Source organism: Notothenia rossii (assembly GCF_949606895.1).
Source record: "Notothenia rossii genome assembly, chromosome: 2".
Classification (NCBI taxonomy): Eukaryota; Metazoa; Chordata; class Actinopteri; order Perciformes; family Nototheniidae; genus Notothenia; species Notothenia rossii.
In genome coordinates this window covers 90,619,150-90,639,009 of record NC_136904.1, presented here as the reverse complement: position 1 = coordinate 90,639,009, position 19,860 = coordinate 90,619,150, and the positions used below count along the sequence as shown (strand labels likewise).

At 41.2% G+C, this 19,860-nt stretch overlaps 1 protein-coding gene across 1 annotated transcript in view; it reads left to right on the top strand.

The window, feature by feature from the left end:
* The window catches only part of neb (nebulin), a 101,000-nt gene that overhangs the window by 14,783 nt on the left and 66,357 nt on the right, over positions 1–19,860 (top strand). The window contains 42 exon segments of the mRNA XM_079666316.1: positions 1,241–1,342; positions 1,426–1,533; positions 1,639–1,743; positions 1,839–1,937; positions 2,495–2,599; positions 2,686–2,793; positions 3,349–3,462; positions 3,558–3,755; positions 4,619–4,726; positions 4,863–4,961; positions 5,083–5,187; positions 5,869–5,976; positions 6,108–6,419; positions 7,432–7,638; positions 7,755–7,859; positions 7,972–8,079; positions 8,170–8,481; positions 9,221–9,427; positions 9,528–9,632; positions 9,723–9,830; positions 9,916–10,072; positions 10,075–10,202; positions 10,681–10,887; positions 10,974–11,078; positions 11,169–11,276; positions 11,370–11,681; positions 11,879–12,085; positions 12,172–12,276; positions 12,376–12,483; positions 12,577–12,888; positions 14,625–14,831; positions 14,917–15,021; positions 15,374–15,481; positions 15,600–15,911; positions 16,017–16,220; positions 17,779–17,883; positions 17,978–18,085; positions 18,184–18,495; positions 18,589–18,792; positions 18,940–19,044; positions 19,269–19,376; positions 19,467–19,778. Of these exon segments, the coding sequence (XP_079522442.1) occupies positions 1,241–1,342; positions 1,426–1,533; positions 1,639–1,743; positions 1,839–1,937; positions 2,495–2,599; positions 2,686–2,793; positions 3,349–3,462; positions 3,558–3,755; positions 4,619–4,726; positions 4,863–4,961; positions 5,083–5,187; positions 5,869–5,976; positions 6,108–6,419; positions 7,432–7,638; positions 7,755–7,859; positions 7,972–8,079; positions 8,170–8,481; positions 9,221–9,427; positions 9,528–9,632; positions 9,723–9,830; positions 9,916–10,072; positions 10,075–10,202; positions 10,681–10,887; positions 10,974–11,078; positions 11,169–11,276; positions 11,370–11,681; positions 11,879–12,085; positions 12,172–12,276; positions 12,376–12,483; positions 12,577–12,888; positions 14,625–14,831; positions 14,917–15,021; positions 15,374–15,481; positions 15,600–15,911; positions 16,017–16,220; positions 17,779–17,883; positions 17,978–18,085; positions 18,184–18,495; positions 18,589–18,792; positions 18,940–19,044; positions 19,269–19,376; positions 19,467–19,778 (6,762 nt within the window).

The window sequence follows — 19,860 nt, the reverse complement described above, 5'->3', positions numbered from 1 at the left end:
AGCATGAACTATTCTTCCTGGCGTCCATGTTTTTTATTCCTTATTAAGATCCCCATTATTATTAGCTATTCTTCCTAGGGTCCACAAATGACGTCCATGTTTTTTATTCCTTATTAAGATCCCCATTAGCATAAGCACTGGCTATTTTTCCTGGTGTCCACAAATGGCGTCCATGTTTTTTCTTCCTTATAGGAATCCCCATTAGCATGAGCTATTCTTCCTAAGGTCCACAAATGGCATCCATGTTTTTTCTTCCATATAGGAATCCCCATTAGCATTAGCATGGGCTATTCTTCATGGCGTCCACAAATGGCTTCCATGTTTTTTATTCCATATTAAGATCTCCATTAGCATTAGCTATTCTTCCTATAGGGTCCACAAATGACGTCCATGTTTTTTCTTCCATATAGGAATCCCCATTAGCTATTACATTTAGGAATAGCTATTCTTCCTGGAGTCCATACAGTAAATGGGGTCAATGTATTGCATTCCTTATTAAGATCCCCATTAGTATTAGCAGAAGCGTGAGCAAATGTTTCCTGGAGTCCACAAATGTACAGTCAAACGCACCTTTACTAATCGTAGCCACTCAAAGAAAAAAACCAGACTAATTGAATTACAATGAAGTACCAACTAGATCAGAAATCGACATCCTTTTAAGTCACACTCAAATTAAAACCCAAATATTAATGGATAACAACATCTCAAGAATTCATAGCAAACTTCATGTTTTGCTTTTTTATACACAATAGTTTAAAATACATATTCATTCTCTCCCAAGGATAATTTCGACTTTACATATAATTACGTATTTCAATTGTTGTTCCTGAACTTTTTTGAGGTACTGTTTGAACAAAATCTCTGTTCTCTGTTTAGACAAAGATGTAGCTTGCATGAATTTGGCAATAACTCTGAAAGGTGACTGCTGAAACGATAGAGAAGGTTGTGTGGGTGGTAAAAAGAGTGTCTGACATGAAGCTCCTCTAAGTTAATTGTCATATTACAAGTGCTAATTAAACCATCTGGAAGCCACTTGCAATACTCTTTCGCCTTCAGGGAGTTAATTGATCTAATTGAATAACGTTAGCAGTCTTACTGACGTGTTGTTTGCAGTTAGTTAGTGAGTCATACGGACAGATGATATGTTAAGTTGTTCCTATTTGTTTTCTTTTTTAAGCTACTGATCATAATTGATATGCCATTTCTGTTGTTCACGATCTGTTTCGTATCTTCCTTGCAGAAAGTATATAAGTCCAGCTATGAAAAGGCCAGGGGTTCAAGTATCAACTACTGCGACACGCCCAAGTTTCAGATGGACTCCGTACTCAAACAGTTCACTCATGTAAGAATAAAATACTTCCATAAACCAAGGGTATTATTTATCACTTGTCTTTGCTTTGAATCACTTTTAATGTTGTTCTGTAGACACGTTACACAGAGAAGTATGACAACGTGGTGAAGGGTCACTACATCGGCAGCTATGAGGATGTTTTCATGCTTCACTGCCAGAAAATGGAGGCAATGAAGAGCGAGGTAAGTCATTGTGCATTTTTTAAAAATCGAATCAGCGATGCAAGATTTCCTTAAATACTTGATATACTTTTCAGTGCAATTTACCCACTTCTTCTCATCTTGCAGCAACAATATAAATCTGATTATGAAGACATTAAGACAAGATGCTTCTACCCTCAAACAATGACGCCTGAATATGAAGTTAATAAGAAGCTTCAGAAGTGTAATGATGTGAGTAGTATGCTCCACTAACATGCAGTAAAACAGCTCGCTTATTTTGCTAAATATATATAACTTACACCATTTTTGTTCCTTGTCGTTTGCAGAAAGTTTACCGGCAACATCCGGACACCGTGAAATTTACACAAGTGTCGGATTCACCAGTTCAGCTTCAAGCCGCCCTCAACGCCAAAAATCTAAGTGACGTACGTATGAATGCACACAAAGCCGATAAAAAAATATATACAGATTTAAATTAGCACACAAAAAAAGGGAATGGTTGCCCAAAAAATATAGTTTTCTTTAAATATTGTGTCTGTTCAGCCCACAAAGGGATTGATGTTAAGTCACTTATTAATATCGCTCACTGTTTCTACATAAACGATATATATATAAATCTATATATTGACTCAATTGCTAGCTACAGTAATTGGCTAGATCAAATTCTCCTTCACATGCAGATCAGCCTTAAATGTGCCAGACCATCCACGTAGTCTTTCTGTGGGCACCATGGTAACTGGAGAGCCATTTCTCTGAAGTAAAAATAGCAACAAGCATTCAGTTAGCCCAGAATAAACCCTGTGATCACAGAGGGAGGCGGGGGAGCAGAGAAAGGGACAGTCAATATGTCTCGGATTGTTTCCAGCGAACACTGCTGCCCTCCAGTGGCGGAAAATAAAAATTACCTGAACGTGTGTCTTGGAAATTACTGTACGGCTGCACACATATATAAAAATAACGTGACCCCTTTTCCTTTTTGCAGATCAACTACAAGGCCAAGTACGAGGAGACTAAGTTCAAAAACAGCCTGCCCCCAGACTATCCCTTCTTCATCCAGTCCAGAGTCAACGCCTTCAACCTTAGTGATGTCAGTAACTGCTCTGCACTTCATTTCTTCATTTCATTTTGGCATGTGTTTTCCATTTCCCTAACGGCATGATTCTCTGTTTGCAGAGCTGTTACAAGTACGATTGGGAGAAATCTAAAGCAAAGAAGTTTGAGATCAGGGGCGATGCCATCTCGATCCTTGCTGCCCGCGCTCACACCAACATCGCCAGTGATGTAAGTATTTCACAACATTAGAGAGGCACTATTTTGCTTTTTCGTTTTTTTTTTCTTCCTGTAGTTTGGTCTATATATATATTTTTCATGTAAATGGTCTGCAAAGGCAAAGATATCAAAGTATATTGGTATTTGTATTGGAGTTTCTCTCCCACACACTCACCCCCTGCTTATAACGCCTCCATTGGACTCCTTTGTTTACTTCCGTAACATTATGGCCTTACCATGTTACTTCTATTGGCTAGCGCTTCGACACATTGTACGTGATAGGCTAAGGGGCGGGACATCTCTAAGTGGTCGACCAATCACAACAGAGCCGGCCAGCTAACCAATCAGAGCAGACTGGGCTCTGGTTTCAGACAGAGGGTGAAAAGAGTATGAGAAAAAAGAGCTTCTTGAACATTGAAGCATGGAGACATGTCACGGGAGAGACACTACATCTATCCTCTTTGACATTCATGATATTAGTATTTATTGCTTGCTTTGTACATTTGATTGCTTTTACTGCCCAGTGTCTTCAATCGAGCAATGATAAACTTTTGTTTTTCCCCCCAGGTCAAGTATAAGAAGGCTTATGAGAAGAACAAGGGGCAGATGGTGGGAGCCCTCAGCATTCATGACGATCCCAAAATCCTGCACTCTGTTCGCGTGGCTAAAATCCAGAGTGAAGTAAGTCATTATCTTTCTAAGTTATTTACATTTCCCTTCACATTCATTTATTAGAGCTGAGTAACAAGTGCAATGTTTTACTGATATCTCCACAGCGTGAATATAAGAAGGACTATGAAAAGATCAAGACCAAGTACCACTCACCACTCGACATGATGTCAGTCACCTTGGCCAAGAAATCCCAGGGCATTGCCAGCATGAAGGGGTATAGGAGCATCAACCCCAACTACTTCATGCCCCCCGACAACATACTTATGAACCTGGCCAAGAAATCCAACATCATCCAGAGCGATGTAAGTACAGACTTTACAGCGTCCTATTAATGACGCTTAGCTTAAAGGTCACCTATTATGCAAAATCCACTTCTTCATGTCTCTTCTACATCAACATGTGTCCCCTCTGTGGAAAGAGACTCTGAAAGTTTCAGGAACAAAGATTCTCTCTCGTTCTGTCCTGATCCATTTCTATAAAGATCTGTCTGAAAATGAGCTGATCAGATTTTGGCCACTTTATGATGTCATAAGGATGTTTTGGCTTGTTCAAGGTTCAAGGTTATTTATTGTCAAACTAACATAGCTAAAGAGTAAGTATGTCGTTGAAAATCTTAGGTCACAGGCTTCTCCAACAATGCAACACAATAATACAGATAAGCAGACAATATTAAAGTATATTATATTAAAAGTAATACAAAAGAAAAATAGTTCTAAAAAAGTGAGAAAAAAGAAAAAAGTGGAATAGTGCAATACCAGTCTATATACAAGAGTAACCATTAGCCAATCATCAACCAGGGTAAACCCCCCCCCCCCCCATCACCTGAATCTCCTCCTAGAGCACCATTGAGTTCTTTTTAACCAAATCTCTCTCAGAGGGGCGTGGGGAGGGGCTCCTTATTTCCATCTAAAGTAACAGACAGAGAATCAGCACTTTAGAAACAGGGCTGAAACAGAGGGGATTATGGGTAATGCTGCAATGATCTGTTTGGTGTTTCAGCCAATCAGAGACATGTTCTGTATATATCTGAGACCTGTGATATATTGATGAAAGACATATAGTATAATAGGGGACCTTTAATGGTTATATCCAAATATTATCTTGCATGGTTATTATGAGATCACTTGTGTATTCATTGACGCCATTTTTTTTTCCTGCATCACAGAATGATTACAAGTCGGACTACAACAACTACACCAAGGGTTCTCCATGGATCCCCTGGGGCTCTGTGGAGGTGGAGAAAAATAAGAAAGCTGGTGATATCCTTAGTGAGGTACGAGCCCAACAGTTCTTTCCCCATCTTCACAAATGCATTCTTGTAAAAGGAAATATTTGTCCGTAGGTGGGATCTGTCCCATAATATGTTTTGTAATGACTTCTCACTCGTGTAATTGACTTTTTTCCTACAGAGAAAGTACAGACAGCTTCCGGACAGCATCCCCTTCACCTCTATTCACGACCACCCCGTCATGATGCAGGCCAAAGCGAACCAGCTTATGAGGAGTGATGTGAGTCTTCTGTCTTTCTCTTAGTTAACCATAAATCTTAACCTTAAGACTCTGTTGTTTCTTTTACAGTAAGTACAGCACATGTGTAATGCCTGCCCTTTTTTGCTTTCTTGCCTTACAGCGGTTCTACAAGAGAGGTCTGGAGGAGATCCATCAGAAGTACTCTCTGCCTCATGATGTCCCTGAGTTCGTGCAGGCCAAGTGCAATGCTTACAACATCAGCAAGGTAGCACATTGAAATACAGAGGGATTACTTACATACGTTAAGTGTGCTAACTGTAGGGATGTCCCGATCACCTTTTTTTGCTCCCGATCCGATTCCGATCATTTGATTTTGACAATTTGCCGATACCGATTTTTTCCGATCCGATCTTTATGCAATGCATTAAGAGAAAAAAAAGCATTCAAGTTGTCCCTTAAGGTTATTTTTTTATTTAAATTGGATATTCTATCCAACATGGATATAGCTTCTTTCTTTCACAGCAGCATTGGATCAGTTCAGTTGTGCAGCATTGGATCAAAACAAAATAAAGCTTGTCAGTACTCGTTAGCTTACTGCTACAATTAGACACTGCGCCCTGCCCACTCTGTTGCCAGATTTGAGAGAAATAAGCAGGTCTATGAAAACAAGCCCCAAAGAAGCAACACATACATGATGTTCTGTAATTTGAAACTAAAACTAAGGCCTCAGGATGACTTTAAGACTTGAACATGGTCATTTTTGTTTTGTAACATTGAATACAAAAATATTAAAATCCCGATCCCCGATTTTTTTCTCCCGATTCCGATCTTTTGAAAATCACATGATCGGCTCCGATCCCCGATCACGTGATCGCATCGGGACATCTCTAGCTAACTGTATTACTCTTTATTGTTGTGGTTTATATCTTGTTATCTCTCATTTCAGAACACCTACAAGTATGCCTGGGAGGATCTGATTGCTAAAGGTTATGACCTGAAGTCCGATGCGATCTCTATTATCGCCGCCAAAAAAGCCAGACATGCTGTCAGTGATGTAAGTTTCTGGAACCGTGCTTTATTTCCTCCATGTTTGCTCTGTACCAGGTGAATTGTACATCTTATTGCTACATACAACTGTAAAAAAGCTGAATAATTAAGATCCTATATGCCCGTTTTTAAATCTAGGTCCAGTATAAGAAGGCTTACGAGAAGGACAGAGGACACCATATTGGTTTCCGCAGCATCAAGGACGATCCTCTGATGGTCCACTACATGCAGTTGGCCAAATTGCAGAGTGACAAGAACTACAAGAAGGACTACCACAAGGCCAAGCTGAAGTATCACTCCCCAGTAGACATGATAAGTTTGGTGCAGGCCAAGCATGCTTCAAAGGTTCAGACCTTCGCCGGATACAGGAAGATCCCTAACGGCTACATGATCCTGCCGGACAACTTGAACGTGCAGCGCTGCCGCAACATGATGGAGATTCAGAGTGATGTATGTTCTCACTTTTTACGCATACTGTATGTAGATGTCCAAGTCTTTGAAAAACACTTAAACGCAGCATGCATCTGTGTGACGCTGGAAACAGAAAAGCAATAAGCGAATTCAAGTCAAAGTCAACTTTATTGTCGAACTTTCAGTTTGTGGGAAAGACAGAGAGATCGAAATACCGTTTCCCACAATCCCGAATACAAAAAGCAATATATTTAAAAATATGTATGCAAATATGTATATACCTATATACACAAGCAAAAGACACATTTATACATATGCACACATTAAAAGGTGGGGTATGTAAGTTTGAGAAACCGGCTCGAGATCCACTTTTTGTTATATTCCATGGAATGCTCTTAACGTCCCGATAGCAATGAATATCTGAAGTGCTTTGACACAAAATCCATATTAAAAATATCATCTGTGGAAGCCGTGGCGCTGTAAAAAGCACGACCAATCATCTCAGCCGGCCCGGCTAAAGTAACTGGATGGCCTACCTGCCTGTCAGCCTTCCATCTGTGCACAAACTTATCTCGTGCCCTCATTGGTCATGTGCGCGTTCGTGTGTGCTGGAGGAGGGGCTCTGAAAGGAAGGGCAGATTTTTTCCGGTTGTGTATTTTCAAATTCTAGCCAGCTGGATTCTCCAAAATGACCTACCCCACCTTTAAGTGGAATTGGACAAATGGCATATGTTTTGTTTCACTATTTTAGTCTTAATTCAAGTGAAAAGTAAGCAATGGACTAATTATAAAGGTTTGGTTAAAGTAACAAATGTTTTACTTATCCACTTCATTGCCCAGTTTAAAACATTTAACAGAATAAAGGGATCAAATTGTATCAGTTACATTACTTTGAAGTATGTGAAATAGTGATATATAACTTTTAAAGTGACCTTTCCAACATGTAATAGCAATACATACTGTAAGGATAAATAGTTAGTCTCCTGGCTCAAAGTTGGTCTTTCTCAGGTCGGATATTTTTTCATTATTCCCATGTCTTATTACTTTCCAGGTTAACTATAAAATGGACTATGAGACTTCAGTGAAGGGAAGCGGCTGGATTCCCATTGGTTCTGTGGACGTGGAAAGAGCTAAGGTGGCAGGAGCAGCGATCAATGAGTCAAAGTACCGCCAGAACCCGGACACCTTCAAGTTCTCCAGTCTCAGCGACTCCATGAACATGATGCTGGCCAAGTCCAACACCAAGATCATGAACATGGTGAGAAGGAGCAAAAACAATAACTTCTTGTCTTGCTATAAAGTAAATCACATGGTTTCAGACTTTCCATTCCCTTTAATAACAGACAAACCGATGTCTTTGTTGTCTTTTTGCAGAAAGAGTATAAGGCCAGTGGAGAGAAGTTTGTGCACACTTACCATCTCCCTGCTGACGTCCCTGAACTGATGCAAGCCAGGTACAACGCTGTCAACATCAGCAAGGTGAGTGGCACATTCTTATTTAGTATTTTCCAGCATTTGTGCATGTGTAAAATATATCTAGAAATGACTTTTTTATCCTGTGATATAACACTTCATTCATTCATTCATTTAGAATTACTACACCCATGCTCATCGCCAAGATCTGCTCAAAGGACATCACGTGAAGCAAGATGCCATTTCCGTTGTTGCAGCCAAACAGTCCACTAAAATCGCCAGTGATGTAAGTAGCATGCCGATAATGAAAACGTCTGAATCGTTACCGAATCCGATAATGCTTTTCGTACCTAACGGTCGTCTTTTTGTTTTACAGTACAAGTACAAGCTGGCTTATGAGAAGGCAAAGGGCCACCATGTTGGTTTCCGCAGCATCGAGGACGATCCCCTGCTGGTCCACTACATGAAGGTGGCTAAGATGCAGAGTGAGAAGAACTACAAGAAGGACTACCACAAGGCCAAGCTGAAGTATCACTCCCCAGTGGACATGATGAGTTTGACCCAGGCCAAGCATGCTTCAAAGGTTCAGACCTTCACCGGATACAGGAAGATCCCTAACGGCTACTTGCTCCTGCCCGACAACTTGAACGTGCAGCGCTGCCGCAACATGATGGAGATTCAGAGTGATGTGTGTTCTCACTTTTTACGCATACTGTATGTAGATGTCCAAGTCTTTGAAAAACACTTAAACGCACCATGCATCTGTGTGACGCTGGAAACAGAAAAGCAATAAGCAAATTCAAGTCAAAGTCAACTTTATTGTCGAACTTTCAGTTTGTGGGAAAGACAGAGAGATTGAAATACCGTTTCCCACAATCCAGAATACAAAAACCAATATATTTAAAAATATGTATGCAAATATGTATATACCTATATACACAAGCAAAAGACACATTTATACATATGCACACATTAAAGGTAGGGTAGGTAAGTTTGAGAAACCGGCTCCACATACACTTTTTGTTAGATTCCATGGAATGCTCTTAACATCCCGATAGCATTGAATATCTGAAGTGCTTTGACAAAAAATCCATTAAAATATATCATCTGTGGAAGCCGTAGTACTGTGAAAAGCACGACCAATCATCTGAGCCGGCCCGGCTAAAGTAACTGGATGGCCTACCTGCCTGTCAGCCTTCCATCTGTGCACAAACTTATCTTGTGCCCTCATTGGTCATGTGCGCGTTCGTGTGTGTTGGAGGAGGGGCTCTGTGAGGAAGTAGCAGACTTTCTCCGGTCGTGTATTTTCAAATTCTAGCGATCTCGAGCCGGTTTCTCAAACGTACATACCCCACCTTTAAGACCTCAATAAAAGCACAACAATCATTGATGACAAATTCTCAATCTTCTTCTCTTTAAACCCACAGAATCTCTACAAGTCAGAATACAGCAACTTCACTAAAGGCACAGGATGGGTCCCTATTGGTTCAATTGATGTGGAGAAGGCCAAAGTTGCTACAGCCGCCCTGGATGAGCACCACTACCGCCAGCCCCCAAGCTCTTTCAAATTCACCAGCAAGACTGATTCCATGAACATGATTCTGGCTATGGCCAACACCAAGATCATGGACCACGTAAGAATGTCTTCTAATAATAAAGAAACCAATGCCTTCACAACTCCAAAATGTGTTGATTATTCATGTACCAGGTTTGACTTGTGTTCTTCCTCTCTAGTCTTCATACAAAGCTTCTGGAGAGAAGTTCATGCACACTTATAATCTGCCGGGTGACAGCCCTCAGTTCCTTCAGGCTAAATTCAACGCCCAGACCCTGAGCGAGGTAAGAGGACATCATATTCATTAAGTTAGAAAATGTTTTGTATGCCAAAGAAATAATTGTCGTACAATTTTTTGCTTTGTTTATCCACAGAGTCACTACAAGCACAAGTGGCTAGCCGATATTGCCAAGGGATACAACATGAAGCCGGATGCCATTTCTGTCATTCACGCCAAGCATGGCAGACATATTGCCAGCAATGTAAGTATATCATAAATCTACCCAACGCCCTTTTTTCCATTTAACGGAAAAAGTCACTAACGTCCACAATCTCCTTTTTTTCCAGATCCAATATAAGAAAGAATTTGAGAAGGCAAAGGGCCACCATGTTGGTTTCCGCAGCGTCAAGGACGATCCTCTGATGGTCCACTACATGCAGTTGGCCAAATTGCAGAGTGACAAGAACTACAAGAAGGACTACCACAAGTCCAAGCTGAAGTATCACTCCAGGCCAAGCATGCTTCAAAGGTTCAGACCTTCGCCGGCTACAGGAAGATCCCTAACGGCTACATGATCCTGCCCGACAACTTGAACGTGCAGCGGTGTCGCAAAATGAACGCCCAGTCTAGTGATGTAAGTTTGAAACCTTAAAGGGGCCTTAAAATGCCTTTTGGGGTTTTCCCTTTCCTGTAGTGCGTTATGTAGGCTTTTGTGCATGTAAATGGTCTGCTAAGGCTAAAATCCCAAAGTTTCCTTCCAGATTAAATAATAATAATACACTTTATTTATATAGAACCTTTCAAACAGAGTTAAAACGGGCTCTAACATCATACAAAAAAAAAAATTATTAAATAAACACAGAGAATAAAATTAAATAAATGTTTAAATTTAAATGGAAATTTTTTCAATCACTGCTAATTGTCATGTTTAATTATAGTGTAGTAGAAGTATTTACATTTCCTGCTATTTTATACTTCTACCCATCCGCAGTTTCGAGGCTAATATTTTACTTTTTGCCAGTTGCAACACATAAATGCATCTATTGATTTTCACAATTGTGCAAAACGTTGACACGAGTCATACTCTAACAACTTATCTATTTTTTTTTCAGTGTGACTACAAGTCTGAATGGAATAACTATATCAAAGGCACTGGATGGGTCCCTATCGGCTCAATTGGAGTTGAGACGGCTAAACTTGGCGGTCTGATTCAGAGCGACAACAGGTACCGCACCGACCCATCCACCCACAAGTTCAGCAAGCTGATGGACTCCATGGACCTTGCTCTGGCTACTGCCAACAACAAGATCATGAACAAGGTGCATCATGGTTAACTGTTCTGTAGAGTGCAGGGCCACTAAGTATGAATAATTATCATCATTCATTTGTTTTTCTGGTCTTACAGCAAGCATACACTGCAGCTTGGGATAAGGCCAAACTGAGCATCCACGTCATGCCTGATTCTCCTGAAATCATCCTGGCCAAGGCTAATGCCCTCAACATGAGCAACGTAAAGCATTACATTACCATATACATTTAAATCCATTCATACTTTGATTTTGTTCTTATTTAATTCATCTGACTGTCTATGTGTTCACAGAAACTTTACAAAGCCGGTGTTGTGGCGATGGCCAATAAGGGCTACCATCTCAAAGGAGACGCCATCGCAATCTTGGCCGCCAAAACTGGAACCAGAATTGCCAGTGACGTAAGTTGAACAAACATTCCTGTGCCAAATTAAGAAGGGAATCTACTGAAACCCACCATGCATGTTAAACAAGTATTCTTTCACTGTTTACAGTACAAGTACAAGCTGGCTTACGAGAAGGCCAGAGGACACCATGTTGGTTTCCGCAGCATCAAGGACGATCCTCTGATGGTCCACTACATGCAGTTGGCCAAATTGCAGAGTGACAAGAACTACAAGAAGGACTACAACAAGGCCAAGCTGAAGTATCACTCCCCAGTGGACATGATGAGTTTGGTGCAGGCCAAGCATGCTTCAAAGGTTCAGACCTTCGCCGGATACAGAACGATCCAGCACAGTTACTCTCTCCTCCCTGATGCAATTAGCCTGAAGCACTCTCGCAACATGAGCACCCAGGCTAGCGATGTAAGTTTGAAACATTAAAGGGGCCCTAACATGCTTCTTGGGGTCTCCCCTTTCCTGTAGTGTGTTCTATAGGTGTGTCTGCAAAGGCTAGAATCCCTGTGTTCCCTCCAGAGGGAGCTTCTCTACCACAATGGCAGAAAACAACTAATAATTGATTTTTATCAAACTCTAATCATCTGAATTATGTTTTTTTTCAGTGTGACTACAAGTCTGAATGGAATAACTATATCAGAGGCACTGGATGGGTCCCTATCGGCTCAATTGGAGTTGAGACGGCTAAACTTGGCGGTCTGATTCAGAGCGACAACAGGTACCGCACCGACCCATCCACCCACAAGTTCAGCAAGCTGATGGACTCCATGGACATTGCTCTGGCTACTGCCAACAACAAGATCATGAACAAGGTGCATCATGGTTAACTGTTCTGTAGAGTGCAGGGCCACTAAGTATGAATTATTATCATCATTCATTTGTTTTTCTGGTCTTACAGCAAGCATACACTGCAGCTTGGGATAAGGCCAAACTGAGCATCCACGTCATGCCTGATTCTCCTGAAATCATCCTGGCCAAGGCTAATGCCCTCAACATGAGCAAGGTAAGAGGAATACTTAAAACTGTTTAACCTACCTCTAATTGTATATAAATAATGGTGATCGGTTTGTGTATTTTAACACTCTTACTTTTATCCAAACAGAAACTTTACAAAGCCGGTGTTGTGGCGATGGCCAATAAGGGCTACCATCTCAAAGGAGACGCCATCGCAATCTTGGCCGCCAAAGCTGGAACCAGAATTGCCAGTGACGTAAGTTGAACAAACATTCCTGTGCCAAATTAAGAAGGGAACCTACTGAAACCCACCATGCATGTTAAACAAGTATTCTTTCACTGTTTACAGTACAAGTACAAGCTGGCTTACGAGAAGGCCAGAGGACACCATATTGGTTTCCGCAGCATCAAGGACGATCCTCTGATGGTCCACTACATGCAGTTGGCCAAATTGCAGAGTGACAAGAACTACAAGAAGGACTACAACAAGGCCAAGCTGAAGTATCATTCCCCAGTGGACATGATGAGTTTGACCCAGGCCAAACATGCATCAAAGGTTCAGACCTTCGCCGGATACAGGAAGATCCCTAACGGCTACATGATGCTGCCCGACAACTTGAACGTGCAGCGTTGTCGCAGCATGATGGAGATTCAGAGTGATGTATGTTCTCACTTTTTACCCGAACAATAGCCGAGTAGCTTCAGTGTAGTTATGGCAGTGGACATCTGAAGTCCCAGGCTCCTTCAACAATGCAACATAGATATATATACAAGACATAAAACAATCAAACTAATCTATAAAATAGTGCAAGAAGAAACAGAGTACAATCAATAGTGCAAGATTATCTATACCAGCAGTTTTCAAGGTGTGAGGCGCGCCTCCCCTGGGGGGCGCCAGAGAGCTTCAGGGGAGGCGCAGCGTGAGACACAAAAGAACGAGAAAAAGACGAGTAAAGTGACACTTGCCCACTTGTGGCTGTCTGTGGACAGTGAGTTCCCCCACCTCGCCCAAAAGGCTGTAAAAGTGCTCATTCCCTTCACCTCCACCTACCTGTGTGAGTGCAGGTTTTCCGCATTGACTTTGATCAAAAGCAAGTGCCGGTAAAGGCTGCAGCCAGAGTATGATCTGCGTTTATTCCTGTGTGCATCAAAGACGCAGACTCATTGTTCCCACTAAAGTAGGGGTGAGTGTAATAAGGAGGCAAAGTTCAGTGTGTTGCCGGGAGCATATAAGGATTTATCCACCATGTTGAAAATGTTAAAAAAAAATATGTCTTGAGAACACGGCGTGCGGAAATATACGGGTCGTGCTGCAGCTAGATGTGCCTGTCCTCTGTAAGAAGGTGTCGGCGACTGACATGCAAGGAAGAACGTCTGTCCACAGGCTGTTCCAACTTTAACAACTGTATGAACTTCCAGGGTAGTGAATTGAACATGCAATTGTAATTGTGTGTGTGGTATATTTTCATGCACGCACACGCATGTTCCACAACACACAAACTGAACAACACTCGATTTTCCGATCGCTACCAGCGTCCTTGCGATCTTGTTATAATAACAAGTGCACGTTACTGATGCAATATGGTTGAGACCATTCGGGCTTATTCTAGAGGGGTGCAAGGAATAGTCCAAGTAGTGGGGGAGTTTTATACAATATGTTTAAAACATAAAAATAAAAAGGTTTAAAAAAAGTTATTGTTTAATGTTTTAAGGAGGTGACGCTACTCAGCCAATCAAATCGGTGCAGTCAGCACGATAGATTCAAACACACACAGAGACGAGACAAGAGGAGAGAAACAGTCGGAGTAATTTCAAATGGCGGAAGGTAGACAGCGAAAATAGAGCATTTAATTACATGTTCTCTTACTGGACCTCTTTGAAATGCAATTGAATACCCCTGCATTATAGCAACAACAATAATAATAATAATAATAATAATAATAACAGCAATAATAATTGGGAGCGGGGGCGTGGCTGTTCTTATGTTGTCTGAGGGGAGGCTCACGTACCCACACTTTGAAAACCCCTGATCTATACCATATACATGTCAAAAAACTATTAAGTGAAATTGGACAATGGCATATGTTTTGTTTCTCTATTCTAGTCTTAATTCAAGTGCAAAGTAAGCAATGGACTAATTATAAAGGTGTGGTTAAAGTTCACGTGTTCAGACTAATGCTGGATACAAGCAGTCCAACCCACACCACACTGTGATGCCTGACGCTATGAACCTGCAACTTGCTCATAACATGCAGTTCATCGCCAGTGATGTACGTAGAGAGTCTGATTTAAATAATATCTATTTACACAAGACTTTCACTCCAAACTGGGACATTGACTTTGCATGTAGCTGTTTTGCATCTAAAATAAACTGCTTTTGTTGACTTCCCCCCTCAGAACCAGTACAAGAGTGAGTATGAAAGCTACGTCAAGGGAGTAGGATGGATTCCCATTGGATCGGTGGATGTTGAGAAAGCAAAATTAGCCGGACGTATCTTCAGCGAATCCAAATACCGTCAGTCTCCCAGCAAATTCAATTTCACTAAAGACATGCACTCCATGGATCTCTTACTGGCCACCGCCAACAACAAGATCATGAACAAGGTACTGGATAGGATTTGTGTTTGTTTTTTTAAAATCACAAATTGGTCTACTCTAGCATTTATGTGACGTACATTTTATTTTTTAGCAATCCTACACCACTGCCTGGGAAAAAGACAAGACTTCAGTCCACATGATGCCTGATGCGATGGACATTGTTCTAGCCAGAGGAAACAAGAAGAACGTCAGTGAGGTAAGGGGTTATACTTAATGTTTCCACACATGTTTTTCTAGATCTTCTCTGGGGTCTGTTATGGAAATAAACAAAACTAGCCGTATGGATCTTGCCAAAAGGAATTGTTTGGGACCAGTAAACAGAACGGTATCTCCATTTCGAGAGTAATCATATTTTAAATACTATTTGCTTTGTGTCTGAGCTACTGTAGATTACCAGGTTGCTGGATTTCAATCATCATAATTTTTGTATTTTGAACTGTTGGTTAATAAACTGATTGATTACATTACTTCATGTTGGTGCATTAGTTGATTCAGTATAAAGAAGACATGCTCTCCTTAATAAAAATGTATATCCTTTCTCTCTTCAGAAACTGTACAAGTTGGACCATGAGCTGTCCAAGAAGAAGGGCCACCATCTTCGTGGTGATGCCATTTCAGTCTTGGCTGCCAAAGCTTCCACTGCTATTGCTAGTGATGTAAGTGCTTGTGTGGATATTCCTATACTGTTCCAACAACTGTATACATCAATTGTGATATTCCCACCCTCAAGAGTTTTTTTATTTGATGATAAAACCCTCACACTTTCTTTTTTAGCACAAGTACCATGCAGGATACCGTAAGCAGGTGGGCCACCACATCGGTGCTCGCTGCGTCCAGGACGACCCTCTGCTGGTTCTGGCTCTGAACTCAGCCAGGATTGCCAGTGACGCTTTGTACAAGAAGGACTTCAACAAGTCCAAGACCAAGTTCAACCTGCCCGTGGACATGATTGCCTTTGCGCTGGCCAAGAAGAACCAGATCCAGGTCAACCACGCCAACTACATCACCCGCCTGCACAACTGGACTTGTCTTCCAGACTCCACTGATGTGCGCCAGGCCAGGAAAGCGTATGAAATACAGAGTGATGTGAGTATGAATCCTGAAATGTTTACTTTGTGCAGTATTCGTTTTGCAGATGTTTCAAGTTTTAGAATCATCGTTCACAATATTGAAACTTTTTTTTGTATCCAGAATGTGTACAAGGAGGACTTCAAGATGATGCAGGGTATCGGATGGGTGCCGATAGGTTCACTGGATGTTGAGAAGGCAAAGAAAGCCGGTGAGGCTCTGAATGAGAGGAAGTATCGTCAACACCCAAGCAACTTCAAATTCAAACTCACCACTGAGGACATACCCCTGGTGTTGGCTAAGGCCAATAACCAGGTTATGAACAAGGTATTTTCCATGCAGTTTTTTTAAATGTATAACGTTGTGTTTTATACAGTATTGATGCATGCTTTTCAGCAAGTTCACTTCACAGGTTGTCTTTAACTATAACGGCCCGTCCACACTATAGCTTCAAAAAAAGCTTGGAGCTGGGCGTGCCTGAAGCTTGGGGATTTTATTCGAGCACCGCGACCAACAACCAATCACATGAATGTCCCGCCCCCGGCATACAAAGCAAAAAACCCCGGGGATTTTATGCGAGCAGTATATATATATATATATATATATATATATATATATATATATATATATATATATATATATATATATAAACTCCCCAAACAGGCGAAAACCTACCAGTTTCACCCACTGTCTCTGCCACCTCCCTCCATGCCTGGTTCCTCCGGTTTGTATCCCAGTAAATAGTTCTGGTCGTAAAGAACCGGGTAATTTGCTACCGTAATTTCTCGTTTGGAATATGAAGAAATGAACTGCGGTCTGGCTCTCCCAGCTTGCACGCGGTTTGATTGGCTAGCGCTTGAACTGTCAGATTTGCATAAACGGGATTTGATTGGCTGACGCTGGCTACTCCGGCGTCTCCGGCTTCAGAAGTTGAACATTGCTCAACTTTTGCAGCCTGAAACGCCAGGAAAGCTCCGCTCTGCTTCCCACAATTCAGTTCGGCGAAAAGCGAGGCAACGTGACGTCACCCCATTCAAAGTGAATGGGCAGACGCGTTGGAAACCGTTTTTGAAGCTGTCGAAGCTGTCGTGTGGACGGGCCGTAGAGACAGTACTTTGTATTGCGTTTTTTGCTCGGTCTTTCAAAACATAAGGCTGGACGATAGCATGGTCTGGAATAGAAAAAAGGAATTTTAGGTTTCATAACTCAGGTTTTTCCTAATGTCGATAACAGCAAAGTCAATTTAATCATACTCTATAAGAATAAACATTGTTTGGTAAAGAAGAGTGATTTACTCGAAACAAGCTGTTCATTGGAAGTGATATTAATTTCTAAATATCCAATGGGCTTATTTAGGGTACATTTAAAATAATGTAATGATTAACAGACTTGCATTACATTATATATAATCTAATTTATACCCTGAATGTCTCTAAAATTGTTATTTTATGTTAAAAGATAGTGCTGAGTTTCTGTCGTTCTGTGAGGAATATCAACACATCATCTGCATCGAGCAATATCAGTGATGATTCAGCTTTAAATATATGTTTTTCTTTTAGCACATCATTTGAAAGGTTTAGAGATCAATGCAAACAACAACCCTGATTAAGTACAACCTTTATTGTGCCTCTGCTTGTAGAAAATAAATCTGAGGAGGTTATTAAGTGTAGTTTTAATCTATTCAATATAATCTTAAGCGAAATTGAATGTGAACAAAACTGAGAAAAAGTTCCTGATGGCTTGAAAACATTCTCCACTACTAGATTTAAGAAGTGCTACAAGTTAGGAGTTTTCTAATTTCATCCGCTGTATATATCATTTTTATAAATGTTTTTAATTTTACATTATTGAAACTAAACCTTTTTTGTTTTAATGTAATCTACAGCAAGCTTACAATCAAGCCTGGGAGAAAGACAAGACATCCATCCACATCATGCCTGACTCTATGGAGGTTCTTCTAGCCAAAGCAAACAAAACCAACTACAGTTTGGTGAGTAATTGATCGCTTTAAAGCAACATTATTATACGTAAACAACCATTTTTCAGAAGATGTTAATTTAAAATGTTTACTTTCTTTTATACAGAACAAGTACAGGCAGGCAAATGAGGACGCCAAGAAGAAGGGCTACGACCTGCGCAATGATGCCATTTCTATCATCGCAGCCAAGAAGACCAGGGATATTGCCAGTGATGTAAGCTGTGGGATTTCTTTTTAACAAAGATAAACTGTTTCCATATGTTTATCACTGCACATGTAACCATGAAACTTTGTTGTTCGATTTTCTTCCAGCACAAGTACCATGCAGGATACCGTAAGCAGGTGGGCCACCACATCGGTGCTCGCTGCGTCCAGGACGACCCTCTGCTGGTTCTGGCTCTGAACTCAGCCAGGATTGCCAGTGACGCTTTGTACAAGAAGGACTTCAACAAGTCCAAGACCAAGTTCAACCTGCCTGTCGACATGATTGCCTTTGCGCTGGCCAAGAAGAACCAGATCCAGGTCAACCACGCCAACTACATCACCCGTCTGCACAACTGGACTTGTCTTCCAGACTCCACTGATGTGCGCCAGGCCAGGCGAGCGTATGACATACAGAGTGATGTGAGTATGAATCCTGAAATGTATCTTATGGAAAGTTTATTTTTTGAACATCTTGGACCATACAGTATAACACAATGTTTCTTCTGCATCCAGAATGTGTACAAGGAGGACTTAAAGATGATGCAGGGTATCGGATGGGTGCCGATAGGTTCACTGGATGTTGAGAAGGCAAAGAAAGCCGGTGAGGCTCTGAATGAGAGCAGGTATCGTCAACACCCAAGCAACTTCAAATTCAAAATCACCACCGAGGACATACCCCTGGTGTTGGCTAAGGCCAATAACCAGATTATGAACAAGGTATGAAATCATCAATCCTGTAACCGAGAGGGTCAAAATGGCTCAGTTGAACTACTTATACTGATAGGATGAAAGCTTTTCCGTTAATTAAAATGCATTCTTGCAGAGAATATTGTAATAATAATATATATTGTTTTATCTTTACAGAAAGCATACTCTGACGCCTGGAACCGCGACAAGACAACGATCCACATCATGCCTGACTCTATGGATGTTCTTCTAGCCAAAGCAAACAATGTCAACTACAGTTTGGTAAGTGAACAATTCAACATATTATGGTAAAGCAATTAAATACAGTATAATGATAATATTAAAACATTTGATTGATGTAAGATATTTCTAAACAAGGTTACAATATGCTATATTCATTAGGATATTGTTTGTTTTCGATACATCTGTGTCTTATTATAACCCAGACCTACTTTTAATCAGAAATGGATGTACATTTAATGTGGGATGTTTGTGTTTACTTACAGAAAAAGTACAAGCAGGCAAATGAAGACTCCAAGAAGAAGGGCTACGACCTGCGCGGCGATGCCATTTCCATCCTCGCTGCCAAGAAGACCAGGGATATTGCCAGTGATGTAAGCTGTGGGATTTCTTTTTAAAACTGTTTCCATATATTTATCACTGCACATGTAACCATGACACTTTGTTGTTCAATTTTCTTCCAGCACAAGTACCATGAAGGATACCGTAAGCAGGTGGGCCACCACATTGGTGCTCGCTGCGTCCAGGACGACCCTCTGCTGGTTCTGGCTCTGAACTCAGCCAGGATTGCCAGTGACCATCTGTACAAGAAGGACTTCAACAAGTCCAAGACCAAGTTCAACCTGCCCGTGGACATGCTCGCCTTTGCACTGGCCAAGAAGAACCAGATCCAGGTCAACCACGCCAACTACATCACCCGCCTGCACAACTGGACTTGTCTTCCAGACTCCACTGATGTGCGCCAGGCCAGGAAAGCGTATGAAATACAGAGTGATGTGAGTATGAATCCTGAAATGTTTACTTTGTGCAGTATTCGTTTTGCAGACGTTTCAAGTTTTACAATCATCGTTCACAATA